At 41.3% G+C, this 21,371-nt stretch overlaps 1 protein-coding gene across 1 annotated transcript; it reads left to right on the forward strand.

Moving 5' to 3' along the window:
- The first annotated feature begins 19,075 nt into the window (after nt 1-19,075).
- Nucleotides 19,076-21,187, forward strand: LOC115124965 (olfactory receptor 52E4-like). The gene has a single exon (XM_029654469.2). The coding sequence runs from the start codon at nt 19,095-19,097 to the stop codon at nt 20,028-20,030; it is 936 nt and encodes a 311-aa protein (XP_029510329.1). The 5' UTR covers nt 19,076-19,094; the 3' UTR covers nt 20,031-21,187.
- Nucleotides 21,188-21,371: the final 184 nt, after the last annotated feature.

The following is a 21,371-nucleotide window of genomic DNA, read 5'->3' on the forward strand; positions in this document are numbered from 1 at the left end:
TGCCTGTCTCCTCCTCTGTTGTTTCCATCTGTCTAAGTAAAGGCTAAATATACATATATATACATACACTGGGGGGGAAAAAGTATTTAGTCAGCCACCAATTGTGCAAGTTCTCCCACTTAAAAAGATGAGAGAGGCCTGTAATTTTCATCATAGGTACACTTCAACTATGACAGACAAAATGAGAAGAACAAACCCAGAAAATCACATTGTAGGATTTTTAATGAATTTATTTGCAAATTGTGGTGGAAAACTGTTTCATTTTGTGTCATTCTCTTTGTTATTTTTGATTTAGTGTTCTGTGATTAATAAATTAATTATGAACACGTACCACGCTGCGCATTGGTCCTCCGATCCTTCTTACTCCTCAGACGACGAACGTTACAGAATCACCCATCAAAAAAGACCAAGCAGCGTGGTATCGGGCAGCAGCAGAAATCTTTGGACTCATGGACATGGGAGGAGATTCTGGACGGAGAAGGACCCTGGGCACAGGCTGGGGAATATCGCCGCCCCAAGGCAGAGCTGGAGGCAGCGAAACGCTGAACGGTGGTGGTATGAGGAGGCAGCACGGCAGCGCGGCTGGGACGAGAGGCAGCCCCAAAAATGTTTTGGGGGGAGGCACACGGGGAGTGTGGCTAAGTCAGGTAGGAGATTTGAGCCAACTCCCCGTGCTTACCGTGGAGAGAGGTGGACCAATACTCTACTCAGCAAACTGGATGCAGTTTATCACAGTGCCATCCGTTTTGTTACTAAAGCACCTTATACCACCCACCACTGTGACCTGTATGCTCTAGTCGGCTCGCCCTCGCTACATGTTCGTCGCCAGACCCACTGGCTCCAGGTCATTTACAAGTCTATGCTAGGTAAAGCTCCGCCTTATCTCAGTTCAATGGTCACGATGGCAACACCCACGCGTAGCACGCGCTCCAGCAGGTGTAGCTCACTGACCATCCCTAAAGCCAAAACCTCATTTGGCCGCCTTTCCTTCCAGTTCTCTGCTGCCTGCGACTGGAACGAATTGCAAAAATCTCTGAAGTTGGAGACTTTTATTTCCCTCACCAACTTCAAACATCTGCTATCTGAGCAGCTAACCGATCGCTGCAGCTGTACAGTCCATCGGTATATAGCCCACCCAATTTACCTACCTCAGCCCCATACTGTTTTTATTTTATTTACTTTTCTGTTCTTTTGCACATCAGTATCTCTACCTGCACATGTTCATCTGATAATTTTTCACTCCAGTGTTAATCTGCTAAATTGTAATTATTCGCTCCTATGGCCTATTTATTGCCTACCTCCTCATGCCTTTTGCACACAATGTATATAGATTCTCTTTTTTTCTACTATGTTATTGATTTTGACTATGTTTATTGTTTACTCCATGTGTAACTCTGTGTTGTCTGTTCACACTGCTATGCTTTATCTTGGCCAGGTCGCAGTTGCAAATGAGAACTTGTTCTCAACTAGCCTAACTGGTTAAATAAAGGTGATTTTATTTTATTTTTTTAAGTTATTGAGACTGGGTAAGAGTACCAATTACACACACAGTTGTCTCATATTCTGCTCGACTCTACAGACAAAATAGGCTTTCATAGACTGATGCAGTTCATAATCAATTGAATAATTCATAATCACACGTATTAATAATGTGTTTCTTGGCTGATTGAACAATATAACACAGCACCAAGTGATTCTCTCTGGGTGACTTGGAAAATTGCAGGACAACTTTTTCACATGACATAATTTTCCACACTGAGGTCACCTTGCGATATACCAATCTATATGAAAATGTTATGCATACATTAATAATATCAAGTAAAATATAAAAGAGTAAAGCAAACATTTATAGAGGCCACTGCCTAACATATCCAGTTTACAAAATGTGATTGAATAGTAATCTCCAAACAAGTCAAGGAAGAAAGGTATTAAACAGATGTTCTGTATGTTACTATGACAGATTATTGATACACCACATCAGTAGAATAAGTTGTTTCCCCAAGACCGATTCATTTGATATTTCCCCCCAATGATTAGAGAAAGAGATATAACAATGAGTCCTGAGAGACACAGGAAACCAGAGCGTCGCTGACATTCATTAAATGTTCACTTGAACACCTTCTTTTTGTTTCTCTCCACCTGTTCTGATGTCTGTTGTTTTCATCCCATATATAATTGGAGTAATAAATCAAATCAAACTTTATTTGTCACATGCCCCGAATACAAGAAGTGTAGACCTTACTGTGAAATGCTTTCTTACAAGCCCTTAACCAACAGTGCAGTTCAAGAAGAGTTATGGAAATATTTACCAAATACACTAAAGTGAAAAATAATAAAAAGTAAGACAATAACATTACAACAACGAGGCAATATACAGGGGGTACTGGTACCGAGTCAGTGTGCAGGGGTACAGGTTAGAGGTCATTTGTACATGTAGGTAGGGTTGAAGTGACTATGCATAGATAATAAACAGCGAGTAGCAGCAGTGTACAAAATAATGGGGAGAGGGGGGGCAATGAAATAGTCCAGTGACCAATTGATTAATTGTTCAGCAGTCTTATGGCTTGGGGGTAGAAGCTGTTAAGGAGCCTTTTGGTCCTAGACTCGGCGCTCCGGTACCGCTTACCATGCGGGAGCAGAGAAAATAGTCTATGACTTGGGTGACTGGAGTCTCTGACATTTGTATGGGCTTTCCTCTGACACTGCTTATTATATAGGTCCTGGATTGCAGGAAGCTTGTCCTCAGTGATGTACTGGGCCGTACGCACTACCCTCTGTAGCGCCTTACGGTCAGATGCTGAGCAGTTGCCATGCCAGATGGTGATGCAACCAGTAGGATGTAGGATGCTCTCGGTGGTGCAGCTGTAGAACTTTTTGAGGCTCTGGGGACCCATGCCAAATCTTTTCAGTTTCCTGAGGGGGAAAAGGTTTTGTCGTGCCCTCTTCACAAATGTCTTGTGTTTGGACCATGATAGATCGTTGGTGATGTGAACACCAAGGAATTTGAAACTCTCGACCCGCTCCGCTACAGCCCCATTGATGTTAACAGGGGAGTGTTCAGCCCACCTTTTCCTGTAGTCTACGATCAGCTCATTTTTCTTGCTCACGTTGAGGGGGAGGTTGTTGTCCTGGCACCACACTGCCAGTTCTCTGACCTCATCGTCTCATCGTTGTCTGTGATCAGGCCTACCACTGTTGTGTCGTCAGCAAACTTAATGATGGTGTTGGAGTTAAGTTTGGCCATGCAGTTGTGGGTGAACAGGGAGTACAGGAGGGGACTAAGTACACACCCCTGATGGGCCCCAGTGTTGAGGATCAGCATGGCAGACGTGTTGTTGCCTACCTTCATCACCTGGGGGCGGCCCATCAGGAAGTCCAGGATCCAGGTAGAGAGGGAGGTGTTTAGTCCCAGGGTCCTTAGCTTAGTGATGAGCTTCGTGGGCACTATGATATTTGACGCCGAGCTGTAGTCAATGAACAGCATTCTCACATAAGTGTTCCTTTTGTCCAGGTGGGAAAGGGCAGTGTGGAGTGCGAGATATTGCATCATCTGTGGATCTGTTAGGGCGGTATGGAAATTGATGTGGGTCTATGATATCTGGGAGGATGCTGTTGATGTGAGCCATGACCAGCCTTTCAAAGCTCTTCATAGCTATCGACATGAGCGCCACGGGGTGGTAATCAATTAGGCAGGTTACCTTCACTTCCTTGGCCACAGGGACTATGATGGTCGGATTGAAACATGTTGGTATTACAAACCCAGTCAGGGAGACGTTGAAAATGTCAGTGAAGACACTTGCCAGTTCACGCATGCTTTGAGTATACAGTACATCATGCTAATCCATCTGGCCCCACAGCTTTGTGAATGTTGACCTCTTGAAAGGTCTTGCTCACGTCGGCTACCAGTGCTGTTGTGCATGCTTCAGTGTTGCTTGCCTCGTAGCGAGCATAAAAGGCATTTAGCTTGTCTGGTAGACTCACGTCACTGTGCAGCTTGCGTCTGGGTTTCCCTTTGCAGTCCGTAATAGTTTTCAAGCTCTGCCACATCCGACAAGCATCAGAGCCGGTGTAGTAGGATTCAATCTTAATCCTGTAGTTGCGCTTTGCTTGTTTGATGGTTTGTCTGAGGGCATAGCGGGATTTCTTATAGGTGTCCGGATTAGTGTCGCGCTCCTTGAAAGGGGCAGCTCTAGCCTTTAGCTCGATGCAGATGTTGCCTGTAATCCATGGCTTCTGGTTGGGATATGTACGTACGGTCACTGTAAGGATAACGTCGTTAATGCACTTTTTGATGAAGCCAATGATTGAGGTGGTGTACTCCTTCAATGCCATTGGATGAATCCCGGAACATATTCCAGTCTGTGCTAGCACAACAGTCCTGCGCCATCTGACCACTTCCGTATTGAGCGAGTCACTGGTACTTCCTGCTTTACTTTTTGCTTGTAAGCAGGCATCAGGATGACAGAATTATGGTCAGATTTGCCAAATGGGCGGCAGGGGAGAGCTTTGTATGCATCTCTGTGTGTGGAGTAAAGGTGTTCGAGAGTTTTTTCCCTCTGGTTGCATGTGACATGCTGGTAAAAATTTGGTAAAACTGATTTAAGTTTGCCTGCATTAAAGTCCCCGGCCACTAGGAGCACCGCTTCTGTGTGCACATTTTCTTGCTCACCCAGAAACAAATAATATAGATGAGAGCTCTCTTGGTAGATAGTGTGGTCTACAGCTTATCATGAGGTACTCTCCCTCAGGCGAGCAATACCTCGAGACTTCTTTAATATTAGACATTGTGCACCAGCTGTTATTGAAAAAAAGACACACACGCCCACAACTCATCTTACCAGACGTAACTTCTCTGTTCTGCCGGGGGCATTGAAAATCCCTCCAGCTCGATGTTATCCATGTCGTCATTGTGCCACGACTCATAAGTGAAACATGAGATATTAAAGTTCTTTTTTAATTTTTTTTACCCCGTTTTCTCCCCAATTTTGTGGTATCCAATTGTTGTAGTAGGTACTATCTTGTCTCATCACTACAACTCCCGTACGGGCTCGGGAGAGAAGAAGGTTGAAAGTCATGCGTCCTCCGATACACAACCCAATCAGCCGTACTGCTTCTTAACACAGCGAGCATCCAACCCAGAAGCCAGCCGCACCAATGTGTCAGAGGGTACACTGTGCACCTGGCAACCTTGGTTAGCGCTGGTGCGTGATGAGACAAGGACATCCCTACCGACCAAGCCCTCCCTAACCCGGACGACGCTAGGCCAATTGTGTGTCGGCCCACGGACCTCCCAGTCGCGGCCGGTTACGAGAGAGCCTGGGCGCGAACCCAGGGACTCTGGTGGCACAGCTGGCACTGCAGTACAGCACCCTTAACCACTGCGCCACCCGGGAGGCCTGATATTAAAGTTCTTAATGTCCCATTGGTAGGTTCGTAATCGTAATCGTAGGTCATCAATTTTATTTTCCAATGATTGCAATTTAGCAAGTAGAATTTAATTGATTCGCTCCCCTACGGATTCTCAAAAGGCAGCCTGATCTGTGTCCTCTTTTCCACCATTTTTTCTTTCTCGTCGGACTCATTAAAGGAAAAAGTTTCTTTCAGTTTGTGGTGAGTAATCTCAGTTCTGATGTCCAGAAGTTATTTTAGGTCATAAAAGATGGAAGCAGAAACATTATGTACAAAATCATTTAAAAAATAAGTTACAACCAACGCAAAAAAAAACTAACAAAATAGCACAATTGCTTACGGGCATATAAAAGATCAGCCATCCTCTAATAACGGGCAGGAGCAGGTAGATCACCATACCACACACGTTCTGTTCATTAGGAGGTATGTTCTGAAAGCGATATGACAGTATCACAAAGGTGGTATTATATTAAAAAAGTTCAATTGTGACCCGCTGAGCAACCTAGGTGTTTACAGCCTAGCTCTTCGTGTCAGGTTGTTGATTAATTAGGTATATTACAAGAATGTTCATATTTATTTATTTTATTTTAATTTAATTTCACCTTTATTTAACCAGGTAGGCAAGTTGAGAACGAGTTCTCATATACAATTGCGACCTGGTCAAGATAAAGCAAAGCAGTTCGACAGGTACAACAACACAGAGTTACACATGGAGTAAAACAAACATACAGTCAATAATACAGTAGAAAAATAAGTCTATATACAATGTGAGCAAATGAGGTGAGATAAGGGAGTTAAAGGCAAAAAAGGCCATGGTGGCAAAGTAAATACAATATAGCAAGTAAAAAAATACATATAAAATCAAATCAATAAACACTGGAATGGTAGATTTGCAGTGGAAGAATGTGCAAAGTAGAGATAGAAATAATGGCGGAGCAAAGGAACAAAATAAATAAATAAATAAATACAGTATGGGGAGAGGTAGTTGTTTGGGCTAAATTATAGATGGGCTATGTACAGGTGCAGTAATCTGTGAGCTGCTCTGACAGCTGGTGCTTAAAGCTAGTGAGGGGGATAAGTGTTTCCAGTTCGTTCCAGTCATTGGCAGCAGAGAACTGGAAGGAGAGGGAAAAAATGAATATAGCTGAATACCCACACTGATAATCTGCATAACCTCTGTCATAGATAAACCATAAATGTTGTTAACTGTGAAATCTTCTCCACATGAGAGGCGAAGTAGAGAGGGGTAGTCACAGTAGATATTTAGTATGTAAGCCTTGCACCTCAAACCTCTTAGGGATAGGCGGGACGCAAATGTCTCAACTGGCCAATTACCAGATTCAAATAAAATGCTATAAAATTCTAACTTTCATTAAATCACACGTGTAAGATACTCAATTAAAGCTACACTCGTTGTGAATCCAGCCAACATGTCAGATTTTTTAAATGCTTTTCGGCGAAAGCATAAGAAGCAATAGCTTCTTATGCTTTCGCCGAAAAGCATTTAAAAAATATCTGATAGCCTGCACCATCTGCACCAGCAGTGAACAAAGGAGCTAGCATATTTCAACCCTGCAGTTGCTACACAAAACGCTGAAATAAAATATAAAACATGCATTACCTTTGACAAGCTTCTTTTGTTGGCACTCCAATATGTCCCATAAACATCACAATTGGTCCTTTTGTTCGATTAATTCCGTCCATATATATCCAAAATGTCCATTTATAAAGTGTGTTTGATCCAGAAAAAATCTGTCAATTGATATCGCTGCTAGTAGGGAAAGCACACCACCCCCGTACATGTGACAAGGAAAGGCTTGAAAAACACATGGAGTGGTGTCTGCCAACTCACTGGGTAGCATAGAGCTGATTCCTACCAAGTCGTTCAGGGGGAGACTGAATAGGATGTAAAACATGGGCTTGTGGAGCGTCCACTGTGTGATGAGCAACAGCATGATGGTGATGGTGATGGTGCAGAAGACAGAGAACAGAGAGAGCAGGAGACCAATGGTGAACACAGGGTAGCTCACTGGGGTAGGGATGTCAAAACTGGCAATCTGCAGGTGGTAACTGAATGTCTGATTAAGATTCTGGCCCACCATCATCAAATACCTGTAAAGGAAGAAAAGCTCATCTTATGTACACATTTAATGTACTATAAGGTATGTAAATCTGACTCATCACTAGCAAAAAAATATCTAAAGCTAGTTAGCTCCAGTCTAGGTTACTGTAGGGCTCATATTAACTGAATTATCACATTGGTTATAGTCAGTCACTCTAGAATTGAAATGTAATCATATTGCAGTTGATCATTTTAAACATATTTTGTCTTTAACTTAACATGTACTCTGCATTAAAGCAATGTGTGTATATGGCATGTTATTCAGATGAGTGGTGTAGCTTAGCTGAGGGTTTACCTGTCTGTTACATTTTGTCTAAAAGCAAACAATACCTTGCTATTATGATGTCAATCTTTCTAAACTAGCTTGGCTAGAGCAGAAATAATGCCCACTCAAAGAACCACTCACACTTTCTGACTTAACTCAAGACTAAGTGATAGGCTGTTGATGATATAATTACTGTTTATACAGTGCATTTGGAAATTATTCAGACCTGTTGACGTTTTCCACATTTTGTTACATTACAGCTGTATTCTAAAATGTATTAAATAGTTTTTTCCCACTCATCAATCTACACACAATACCTCGTAATGACAAAACAAAAAACAGATTTTAGAAAATGTAACAAATTTATTTTAAAAAAAATCTGAAACTGAGTATTCAGACCCTTTGCTAAGTACTTTGTTAAAGAACCTTTGGCAGGGATTACAGCCTCGAGTCTTCTTGGGTATGACCCGAACAGCTTGGCACACCTGTATTTGGGGATGTTGGATGGGGAGCGTCGCTGCACAGCTATTTTCAGATCTCTCTAGAGATGTTCGATCAGGTTCAAGTCCGGGTTCTGGCTGTGTGCTTAGGGTGGTCCTGTTGGAAGGTGAACCTTGACCCCAGTCTGAGGTCCTGAGCAGGCTTTCATCAAGGATCTCTCTGTACTTTGCTCTATTCATCTTTCCTCGATCCTGACTGGTCTCCCAGTCCCTGCAACTGAAAAACCTCCCCACAGCATGATGCTGCCACCATAATGCTTCCCCGTAGGGATGGTATTGACCAGGTGCTGAGTTTCCTCCAGACGTGAGACTTGGCATTCAGGCCAAAGTGTTCAATCTGGTTCCATCAGACCAGGTGAATCTTGTGTCTGAAGGTCTGAGTCCTTTACATGCCTTTCGGGCAAACTCCAAGCTGGCTGTCATGTGCCTTTTACTGATGAGTTGCTACCATCTGGCCACCATAAAGGCCTGATTGGTGGAATGCTGCAGAGATGGTTGTAACTCTGCAAGGTTCTCCTATCTCCATAGAGGAACTCTAGAGGTCTGTCAGAGTGACCATCAGGCTATTGGTCACCTCCTTGACCAAGGCCCTTCTCCCCCAATTGCTCAGTTTGGGCAGGCGGCCAGCTCCAGGAAGAGTCTTGGTGGTTCCAAACTTATTCCATTTAAGAATGATGGAAGCCACTGTGTCTTCAATGCTGCAGAAATGTTTTGGTATCTTTTCCCAGATCTGTGCCTTGACACAATCCTGTCTCTGAGCTTGACAGACAATTCTTTTGACCTTGTGGCTTGCTTTTTGCTCTGACATGCACTTCTTCTTCTTTATGTTTTATTGGCGAATCACAACCAACAGACAGGTGCATACACCGCCACCTACTGTACTGGAGGGTGAGACCGTTCACAACCTATCTATACGACTATATTCTCTTAACTAACCCTGAATTTCTAATAAAATACAATTCCCTACAAACCTCACTACTCCCATCACCCCCACCCCAAATACCACCCATTCCTGACCAACCTCTCTGACACTATGAAACAATCTCTTCCTTTCTACATCATTCATTTCACAATATAATAATACATGTTAAATGGTTTCCTCTACCATACATCCATTGTACATTCCAGTACCATGTTTCCCTATCACTTTTAAAGATGAATTCAATCCCATATGTTAATTTCATCCTACACAACCTCCTCCCTTCTGTTCCCAGTATATGACACTATCTCCCGTACAGATGTCCTTGTACTATAAACATGTCTGCCCTTACTACTTTCATCCCATTGTCTCTGCCAGCAATCTAACCCATTTTTCTGAATCAATGTTTTAATTTCCCCTCTACCCAACTGCACCTGTATATTATTTTTCACTGCTCTTTTTGCCATTATATCTACTGTGTAATTTACATTCACTCCTGATTGAGCCGAAATCCAACGGAACTGAATTTCAATACCATTTCCTTGTTAACCTAACAGCTGCATCTTTATTTTTACTCATACATGCTCACGTTCTGACTTTCCAGATCTTAAACTACATATAACCATGGTGGCACATTTCCTATTGCCACAGATGGCCCTATTACAATATCACATTTCCTGTTGTCACAGATGGCCCTATTACAATAACACATTTCCTGTTGCCACAGATGGCCCTATTACAATATCACATTTCCTGTTGCCACAGATGGCCCTATTACAATATCACATTTCCTGTTGCCACAGATGGCCCTATTACAATAACACATTTCCTATTGCCACAGATGGCCCTATTACAATATCACATTTCCTGTTGCCACAGATGGCCCTATTACAATAACACATTTCCTGTTGCCACAGATGGCAGTATAACAATATCACATTTCCTGTTTTCACAGATGGCCCTATAACAATGTCACATTTCCTGTTGCCACAGATGGCCCTATTACAATATCACATTTCCTGTTTTCACAGATGGCCCTATAACAATATCACATTTCCTGTTGTCACAGATGGCCATATAACAAGATCACATTTCCTGTTGTCACAGATGGCCCTATAACAAGATCACATTTCCTGTTGTCACAGATGGCCCTATAACAAGGTCACATTTCCTGTTGCCACAGATGGCCCTATAACAATATCACATGTCCTATTGCCACAGATGGCCCTATAACAATATCACATGTCCTATTGCCACAGATGGCCCTATAACAATATCACATTTCCTGTTGTCACAGATGGCCCTATAACAATATCACATGTCCTATTGCCACAGATGGCTCTATAGTCCCTATTCATCAACACTTTTTCCAATCTCTGGGTCAAACCCCCTCTTTTGATATTGTTCATAATCCCAACAGTCTTCCAATACTGTCAGTGTAGGATGATTTGCCATACTACCCTTCAGTCTTGCCCAGTATGCCAGGGCCATCTTAACTCTTCTAAGGGCTAGTGGCATTTCCCCAGTATCTACTTGAAAAGCCTCAACCGATGTAGTTTTAAATGCACCATCGCACATCCTGAGTGTCCTCGCTTGCATCCTATCAAGGTGCAACAGCGAAGTAAAAAATGTACATAGCACCCATAATCTACAGACGATCTCATCAAAGTACTATAAATATTCAGTAAAGATTTCCTATCTACCCCCCAATCACGCCCAACTATTGTCCTCATTAGATTTAATATTTGCTTACATTTACATTTAGTCTCAATACATGTAATATGTTGTCTCCATGTAAGCTTTTCATCAAACCATAGCCCCAAATACTTAAATTATGTTACCCTTCCCATTCGTTCTCCATACAATTGAACAATGACATCTTCTTTAATAATTTTCGTCGTTTAGCGAACATCATATGGCAATATTTAGATACAGATAACTTGAAACCCCATGATAAGGGGCATTCCAGCACTTTGTTTGTCTCTATTACATAATGAATATTATTTCCCCTTTTTTTTAAATGGCACCATCATCTGCATACAGTGGGGCAAAAAAGTATTTAGTGAGCCACCAATTGTGCAAGTTCTCCCACTTAAAAAGATGAGAGAGGCCTGTAATTTTCATCATAGGTACCCTTCAACTATGACAGACAAAATTATTTTTTTTAAATCCAGAAAATCACATTGTAGGATTTTTTATGAATTTACAAATTATCGTGGAAAATAAGTATTTGGTCACCTACAAACAAGCAAGATTTCTGGCTCTCACAGACCTGTAACTTCTTCTTTAAGAGGCTCCTCTGTCCTCCAATCGTTACCTGTATTAATGGCACCTGTTTGAACTTGTTATCAGTATAAAAGACATCTGTCCACAACCTCAAACAGTCACACTCCAAACTCCACTATGGCCAAGACCAAAGAGCTGTCAAAGGACACCAGAAACACAATTGTAGACCTGCACCAGGCTGGGAAGACTGAATCTGCAATAGGTAAGCAGCTTGGTTTGAAGAAATCAACTGTGGGAGCAATTATTAGGAAATGGAAGACATACAAGACCACTGATAATCTCCCTCGATCTGGGGCTCCACGCAAGATCTCACCCCGTGGGGTCAAAATGATCACAAGAACGGTGAGAAAAAATCCCAGAACCCCACGGGGGGACCTAGTGAATGACCTGCAGAGAGCTGGGACCAAAGTAACAAAGCCTACCATCAGCAAGGGAGTGGCTTCGTAAGAAGCATTTCAAGGTCCTGCAGTGGCCTAGCCAGTCTCCAGATCTCAACCCCATAGAAAATCTTTGGAGGGAGTTGAAAGTCCGTGTTGCCCAGCAACAGCCCCAAAACATCACTGCTCTAGAGGAGATCTGCATGGAGGAATGGGCCAAAATACCAGCAACAGTGTGTGAAAACCTTGTGAAGACTTACAGAAAACGTTTGACCTCTGTCCTTGCCAACAAAGGGTATATAACAAAGTATTGAGATAAACTTTTGTTATTGTCCAAATACTTATTTTCCACCATAATTTGCATATAAATTCATTAAAAATCCTACAAAGTGATTTTCTGGATTTTTTTCTTCTCATTTTGTCTGTCATAGTTGAAGTGTACCTATGATGAAAATGACAGGCCTCTCTCATCTTTTTAAGTGGGAGAACTTGCACAATTGGTGGCTCACTAAATACTTTTTTGCCCCACTGTATATGTAGGGTACAGAGATGAGGTCGTCATTCAAAAAGCATGTTCAACACTGTTATTGCACAGTGTGAGTCCATACAACTTATTATTTGATTTGTTAATAACATAGTTGCTACTGAACTTGTCATAACAGAGGGGTTGAATACATATTGACTCAAAACATTTCAGCTTTTCATTAATTTTTTACATTTCTGAAAAACATAATTCCACATTGACATTATGGGGTATTGTGTGGAGGTCAGTGACCAAATAAAATCTACGTTTAATCCACTTTAAATTCAGGCTGTAACGCATCAAAATGTGGAAAGATTCAAGGGGTGTGAATCTTCTCTGTTTTTCTGTTTTTAAAGACCAAATTCCCCACCAATTCAGTGGGTTTGTGACCTACGGCTACAAGTGCGTAAAGTGAGTCTTCCATCCCCCAGGATCCTCCAGTCACGAGAGGGGTGTCCTCACACTGACCCTTCATCAACTAACAATGACCAGAGCTCGATTCAATTCAATGTTATTGGTCACATACACATATTTAGCAGATGTTATTGTGGGTGTAGCGAAATGCTTGTGCTTCTAGCTCCAATAGTACAGTAGTATCTAACACTTCACAACAATACACACGACTCTAAAAGTAATTAACTACCTCCCTGTCCAATAGGGCTCTCTCTCCTGGGTTAACCTATCCCTTTAGTCCATTCCCCAGTTCTTTTAGCCACTTTGGTAAAGAGGCCCTCTTGTCCCCATTGCAATCCCATAGGTCAGTGTCCACATATTCCCTTATCCCCTCCTAATAGATACTTAATCAATGTTTCTCTCTGTGGACGTTCTGACTCAACATGAAGGAAGGAGTTATAGATATGACTAGATAAAATATTCATTTTTAACATTTGATTCGATATATGTTCTGATGGACCATCAACATGTATACTCAGGCTAGAGCATGCCTGGGCTAGAGGCATGGAGAATAAAATAAGGCAACGTTATGATAGATATATATATTTCTCCCTTCTATTGAAATGCATTGGACATTTGAGATATCATCTACATGATTTATGTCATTCAAATATGTGCAATGTCACCTAACTATAAGGCAGAGGCCTAACTTGAACTTGTGGTTCCTCGGGGTAAATTTATCAACATGCTTCATTAGCGAGAGGTGAAGACTAATAACTGTTTCCGCAGTCCCAATGGATTAATTACAACAAGATACACTCAATAATACATTATTTCATCAACTCTCTACGGGGCTCATTAATAAGTGTTTTTCACACCAAGATGAAAGTCTCTGCTAACTGATGTAATCATGGAAGTGTTGTGATTAACAAAATAGCCACAATGAACTGTATTAGGCGAATAAAGGTAAACAGATAGAATACTAGATGGGGCCTTTATAAGACGGTAAAAGTTAAAAAGAGACATCTGATGTCTTTTCTCTTTGCTTATTTGAGCTGTTCTTGCCATAATATGGACTTGGTCTTTTACCAAATAGGGAAATCTTCTGTATACCAACCCTACTTTGTCACACAACACAACTGATTGGCTCAAACGCATTAAGAATGAATGAAATTCCACAAAATTACTTTTAAAAAGGCACACTTAATTGAGGCTGGTCAGAAATACTGCCAAATTCTCTAAAATGACGTTGGGAGGTGTCTTATGGTAGAGAAATTAACATTAAATTCTCTGGCAACAGCTCTGGTGGACATTCCTGCAGTCAGCATGCCAATTGCACACTCCCTCAAAACTTGAGACATTTGTGGAATTGCATTGTGTGCCAAAACTTCACATTTTAGAGTGGCCTTTTATTGTCCCAGCACAAGGTGCACCTGACTAATGATCATGCTGTAAAATCAGCTTCTTGATATGCCACACCTGTCAAGTGGATGGATTATCTTGGCAAAGGAGAAATGCTCACTAACAAATTTGCGCACAACATTGTTCCATATGCTTTTTCATTTCAGCTCATGAAACATGGGACCAACACTTTACATTGCGTTTATATTATTGTTCAGTGTAAAACGCTATTGTTTAACAACCCTAAAAAGCTATTGTTTACCTTTTAGATTTCTAAACACACTATCTATTTGTTCGACTCGCAACCTAACACTCAGATCATATTTTGGCCTAAAAGTCCCAAAAGGCCCAAAAGTTTGAGCACCCCTGTTTATTGATACAAAAGTTTGGATTACGCACACATCATTTTTTTAACAGTAAATGTAGCCATACTAATTTGTTAGCACATCCACTAGTGTTTTCCTCTCCATTGCATCATTCCTCTCCCTGGTGGGAATTAGAGTTTAGGGATCCTAGATAATTAGCCCTCTGTTATTAGCCTGATTTGTTAGTGCTACAGTGCATAGTGATCATAGCGCTCATTAGTTCCTCTGGTCTTTGTACTATAACAGCTTGTCCAACCATGGAAAACAGACTTTTTAATGTCAGGTAACTATCACCTGACCCACTGTCAATATCAAATGTATCCACTCGCTCCACTTGGGTAATTAACAGTGAAATTATGTCATTCAAAAAGGGTTGCAGATAGGTGTCATTTCACTGACAAAGGGCACCAAATTATAGGTCCAAGTCATTGTTGAAAGTATAACAGTTGGCCATAAACGTAGATATGTATACACTTCGAGTATATACTTCATCGTCTAGTTTACTGATAATTAAACAGCATAACTTGGTTATTTGTTGCATATCTATGTACCATAAAGGCTGAATGCTGTAACCAATGTGAAGGCCTGAATGAAACCACTTGAGGTATCAGCATAAATACAGTACAAGACTAAAAGTATGTGGACACCTGCTTGTGGTAAATCTCATTCCAAAATCATGGGCATTAATATGGAGGGCATTAATCTTCTGGGAAGGTTTTCCAGTAGATGTTGGAACTAGAGGTCGACCGATTATGATTTTTCAAAGCCTATACTGATTATTGGAGGCCCAAAAAAGCAGATACCGATTAATCGGCCGATTTGTTTTATTTATTTGTAATAATGACAATTACAACAATACTGATTGAACACTTATTTTAACTTAATATAATACATCAATAAAATCAATTTAGCCTCAAGTAAATAATGAAACATGTTCAATTTGGTTTAAATAATGCAAAAACAAAGTGTTGGTGAAGAAAGTAAAAGTGCAATATGTGCTATGTAAGAAAGCTAACGTTTCAGTTCCTTGCTCAGAACATGAGAACATATGAAAGCTGGTGGTTCCTTTTAACATGAGTCTTCAATATTCCCAGGGAAGAAGTTTAGGTTGTAGTTATTATAGGAATTATAGGACTATTTCCCTCTATAACATTTGTATTTCATTAACCTTTGACTATTGGATGTTCTTATAGACACTTTAGTATTGCCAGTGTAACAGTATAGCTTCCGTCCCTCTCCTCGCTCCTCCCTGGGCTCGAACCAACAACACAACGACAAGAGCCACCATCGAAGCAGCGTTACCCATGCAGAGCAAGGGGAACAACTACTAGAAGGCTCAGAGCTAGTGACGTCTGAAATGCTATTAGCGTGCGCTAACTAGCTAGCCATTTCACTTCGGTTACACCAGCCTCATATCGGGAGTTGATAGGCTTGAAGTCATAAACAGCGCAATGCTTGATGCAAAATGAACTAAAGTGCTGTTTACATGAATGTTTACACGCCTGCTTCTGCCTACCACCGCTCAGTCAGATACTTAGATACTTGTATGCTCAGTCAGATTATATGCAACGCAGGACACGCTAGATAATATCTAGTAATATCATCAACCATGTGTAGTTCACTAGTGATTATGACGGATTGTTTTGTATAAGATAAGTTTAAAGCATTAAAGCATTAGCTAGCAACTTACCTTGGCTTACTGCATTCGCGTAACAGGCAGTCTCCTTGTGGAGTACAACGAGAGGCAGGTGGTTATAGCGTTGGACTAGTTAACTGTACGGTTGCAAGATTGGATCCCTCGAGCTGACAAGATGAAAATCTGTGGTTCTGCCCCTGAAAAGGGCACCGTTCCTAGGCCGTCATTGAAACTAAGAATGTGTTCTTAACTGACTTGCCTAGTTAAATAAAGGTATCAATAAATATATATCCAAAAATAATAATAATTAAAAAATTAAAAATTGGCAAATGGGCGCCCAAAAATACCGATTTCCGATTGCTATGAAAACTTGAAATCGGCCCCAATTAATCGGCCATTCCGAATAATCGGTCGAGCTCTAGTTGGAACATTGCTGTGGGGACTTGTTTTCATTCAGCCACAAAAGCATTAGTGAGGTCGGCGCTGATGTTGGGCGATTAGGCCTGGCTCGCAGTCGGCATTCCAATTCATCCTAAAGATGTTCAATGGAATTGAGATCAGGGGTCTGTGCAGGCCAGTCCAAAACAATTACTCCCCCTGACCCGCCAAGTAGAAGCCAACAATCTCACCCACCTTCCGACACTACTAGTCTGTTCCCTATCAGATGACCAGCGGGAGAAGTATACATCGCTGCTGCGTGCTTTGAACGGTGAGTTTTCTCGTCGTTTTGAGGATTTCAAAGTGTTGGAAAATGACATGCTTTTGGTTTCCTCTCCTTTCACCTTCAATGTGGATAACACTCCCACTGAACTTATCGGTTTTCATTCTGATGCAGTGATTGAAGAACTATTCAAAACAATGTCACTGACTAGTTTCTATGCATCTTTCGATGAACAAAACTTTCCAAAGATTAGGAGTCATGCTCACAAGATGTTTGTTCTGTTTGGGTCAACCTATGTATGTGAACAGACATTTTCAGTGATGAAATATAGCCAGTCAAGGAAAAGATCTCTTACTGACTCTCACCTCTCAGACATCCTGCACATAGCGATGTCAGAAATTATACCTGACTTCACTGCTCTAGTCAATGCCCATCAGAGACTTCACTCCTCACACTGATTGAGTAGTTTAAATGTAATGTTGAGCTCTCTCTCTCTTGTGTTTTTGTGCGTACCCATTAGCAACTCCGTGTGGTTGATTGCATGTTTAATAATGAAAATACTTACCAAAAGGAGACATGGATGTGGTTTTATTTCTGTGCATGTTAAAAAACTAAAATAAGTATCATATCTGGACGTGATTTACAGTAGATATATCATACACATGTATAATCCTGTAATATGATTCTGGCCCGCGATGGCAAAAATATATTCTAATGTGGCCCTCCATGGAAAATAATTGCCCAGGCCTTGTCTAGAATGTGTATGCTGTAGCGTTAATATTTCCCTTCATTGGAACTAAGGGGCCAAGCCTGAACCATGAAAAACAGCCCCAGCCCCCTCCTCCAAGAAACTTTACACTGCACTATGCATTAGGGCAGGTAGCGTTCTCCTGGCATCCGCCAAACCCAGATTCATCGGACAGCCAGATGGTGAAGCAAGATTCATCACTCCAGAGAACGTGTTTCTACTGCTCCAGAGTCCAATGGCGGCGAGCTTTACATCACTTCAGCCGATGCTTGGCACTGCGCATGGTGATCTTAGGCTTGGGTGCGGCTGTTAGGCCTTGGAAAGCCCTTTCATGAAGCCCCGACGAACAGTTATTGTGCTGACGTTGATTACAGAGGCAGTTTTAACCTGGTAGTGAGTGTTGCAACCGAGGACAGACAGTTTTTACGCACTACGCGGTTCAGCACTCAGCGGTCCTGTTCTGTGAGCTTGTGTGGCCTAAATCTTCGCTGTTTCTACTTCACAATAACATCACTTACAGTTGACCGGGGCAGCTCTGGCATGGCACACATTTTAAGAACTGACTTGTTGGAAAGGTGGCATCCCATGACGGTGCCACGTTGAAAGTCACTGAGCTCATTAGTAAGACCATTCTACTGCCAATGTTTGTCTATGGAGATTGCGTGGCTGTGTGCTCTATTTTATACAGCTGTCAGCTATGGGTGTGGCTGAAATAGCCAAATCCACTCATTTGAAAGGGTGTCCACGTACGTTATATATAGTGTATCAGGATTTGATCCTACACAGGACACAAAAATACCAGCTAGTCTAGATCCAAAACTGTTTGTGCTGTCTATCCAAGTCCTATATGGAGTAATTGCCACGCCAACCAGCCATGTTGGCCTACTTGGTGTGAAGACGGCACAAACAGATCCAGGTCCAGGCTAACAAACACCTACAGAATATCATTCAAAACCTAGTTGCCAGATGGCTTCCATTAGTGGTCACTCACACAATATTTTAAACATTTTAAATGCATAACATTTTCCTTCTCAAGAGGAGTTGTCATGACAATCTGCCTAGCTAAAGCTCTTGAGACTATGACATGAAAATCCACACGTGACCATTTGACTTACCTCATCATTGTTGAAATAAAACGAAGGATGATAAATGATGGGGGAGTGTTGTAGATAAAAAGGATGTAGCCGATACCTGTGGCAGGATTCGTACCCTCTTCAGCAAGGTACAAGCGTGGCTTTGAAGGACTGCCTGTCTACAGGTTTTCCTCTTGACTGACTACAGCTGTTAATGCTGTGGCATTCTTACTCACTCTGTCAAATGTGTTTATATGGGGTATTCAAAATTCCTAGCAGCAGATTTTTAAAAAAGAGGATACAAACAGCATGTGTAGTATATCTTCATTTAAAACTTGTATTTACAATTATAACAAATTATATATTTTTTTATATTTCTGTCCTTTTTTTCAGGTTTGCCTTTCATTGATAACAGGATGGACGACAACATGTCATTACCAAGCCATATCCTTCACATCCAGGGTTTTCAATTGCCACAGACATTCATGTATCCAATTTTTTTCTCCTTGCTGTTTGTCTATCTCGCCCTCCTTGTGTCTAACATTGGAGTCCTGGTCACCATCATCACAGAGAGAAGCTTGCACCAACCAATGTACATCCTCTTCTGTAACCTGTCTGTAAATGATCTGATTGGCAACACTGTCTTGTTGCCTCGCCTCATGGCTGACATTGTTTCAACTGAGAGGTTTATCACGTACAGCCAATGTGTTGCTCAGGCCTTTTTCAGTCACACGTTTGGATCAGCCTCACATATGATACTGATCATTATGGCCTTTGACAGGTATGTGGCCATATGTTACCCGTTAAGGTACACGTCCATAATGACAACCAGAACGGTAGTTAGGCTGTCTGTGTCTGCTTGGGGGGCTTCCCTTGTGTTAGTGTCTGTCCTACTGGGTCTCACCATGCGGCTTTCTCGTTGCAGTTCAATCATTCAGAATGCTTACTGTGACAATGCATCATTGTTCAAGCTGTCCTGTGAGAACGTTTCAATCAACAACATCTATGGACTCTTTTTCACTGTGCTGCTCTTTACTTCATCAATGGGAAGCATCGCTGTCACTTATTTCAGGATTGCTGTGATTTGCTGGACCAAGAAGAGCAAAGAGCTGAACAACAGAGCGTTGCAGACCTGTGCAAGCCACCTGGTACTGTATCTCATTATGCTGTGGAGTGGGTTTCTAACCATCATACTGCATCGCTTTCCAGACTATCCATATCTGAGAAAACTGGCTTACGTTCTATTTCATGTCGTCCCTGCTAATTTGAATCCAATTATCTACGGCTTGCAAACAAAGTCATTGAAGCAGAAAATTATACAAATACTCAGCCGGAAAGTTACACACTCTTAATACAGATATTTGTTTGGCACTTTGTAAATAATATTGACAGGCTTGTTGATTAGTCTGGTATCCCTAAAACCCTAAAACAAAATGGATTAGAATTCACCACATACCATTCTTTAAAAGTGATGTTTAAGGTACATTTCAAAAATGTTCTACTCCATATTCATAATCTTCAGCACCACCCCAACATCAACATATGTTAAAATGACACCTTTCTATGTTTTGTAGATAAGATAAGTGTTTCCGGTGACATAATCTAGTCTGTTTCGTGATTTTAACCAATTATGTGCAGGCAATGAGCAGGCAATGTTCGGGAGTAAATTGCAATATTTCCCTTTAAAGGTTATGTCTTGCCATTTACACATTTTGATGTTGGAGATTATGAATATGAAATAGAAAAATTGTGAAATCACCCTTTAAAGGTGATGTTCTGTAAGATATTAGGAAGTATGAATGAGGGAACTGTAAAGGTGATGATGAGCACACATTGTTTAACAGGCTTTCCTGTCTGTGCCTAGTCATTACCTGACTGCCAGTCAAAATTGTATCTCTATAGAGACCTCTAGTGTCTGTTAGCTGAAAATTCAGAGGGACGTCTGAGATGCTCAATTCCAAGATTGAAGGTCTGCAATACTGCTGGTTTTCAGGTGAATTGAGAGATTGCCCTTGATGGCCAGAGATTTCACTCACCTGTAGCTGATTCAATCTACAGAGTCAACCTGAAACTGATTCACTCTATAGAGTCAACCTGTAACTAATTCACTCTATTGTCAACCTGTACCTGATTCTGGTGCCCCAGGTCTGAATGAAAAACAGCCTGGAATTGAGACAGTAAAGAGATATACACTGAGTGTTCCAACATTTATACTGGCACAGACTGATCAGGTGAATCCAGGTGAAACTATGATCCCTTATTGATGTCACCACTTGTTAAAAAACCTCTCTAGGGTATGTGGGACGCTAGCGTCCCATCTGACCAACATCCAGTGAGATTGCAGAGCGCCAAATTCAAATACAGAAATACTCATTATAAAAATTCAGAAAACAAAACATATTTTACATAGGTTTAAAGATGAACTTCTTGTTAATCCAACCACGGTGTCAGATTTACCGATTATTTGAGAACATAGCAGACAAATCATTACAAACAGTAGCCAGCCAAGTAGAAGAGTTACACAAGTCAGAAATATTCATATGGTGGCACTCAGAAGACATTTATTGACTCAATAAATGTTCCTTTTGTTCGATAAAGTCTCTTTATATCCAAAAACCTCCATTTTGTTCATGCGTTTTCTTCAGTAATCCACAGGCTCAAACGCAGTCGAAACAGTCAGACAAAAAAATCCA

Source organism: Oncorhynchus nerka, linkage group LG11, assembly GCF_034236695.1.
Source record: "Oncorhynchus nerka isolate Pitt River linkage group LG11, Oner_Uvic_2.0, whole genome shotgun sequence".
In the NCBI taxonomy this organism is placed as follows: Eukaryota; Metazoa; Chordata; class Actinopteri; order Salmoniformes; family Salmonidae; genus Oncorhynchus; species Oncorhynchus nerka.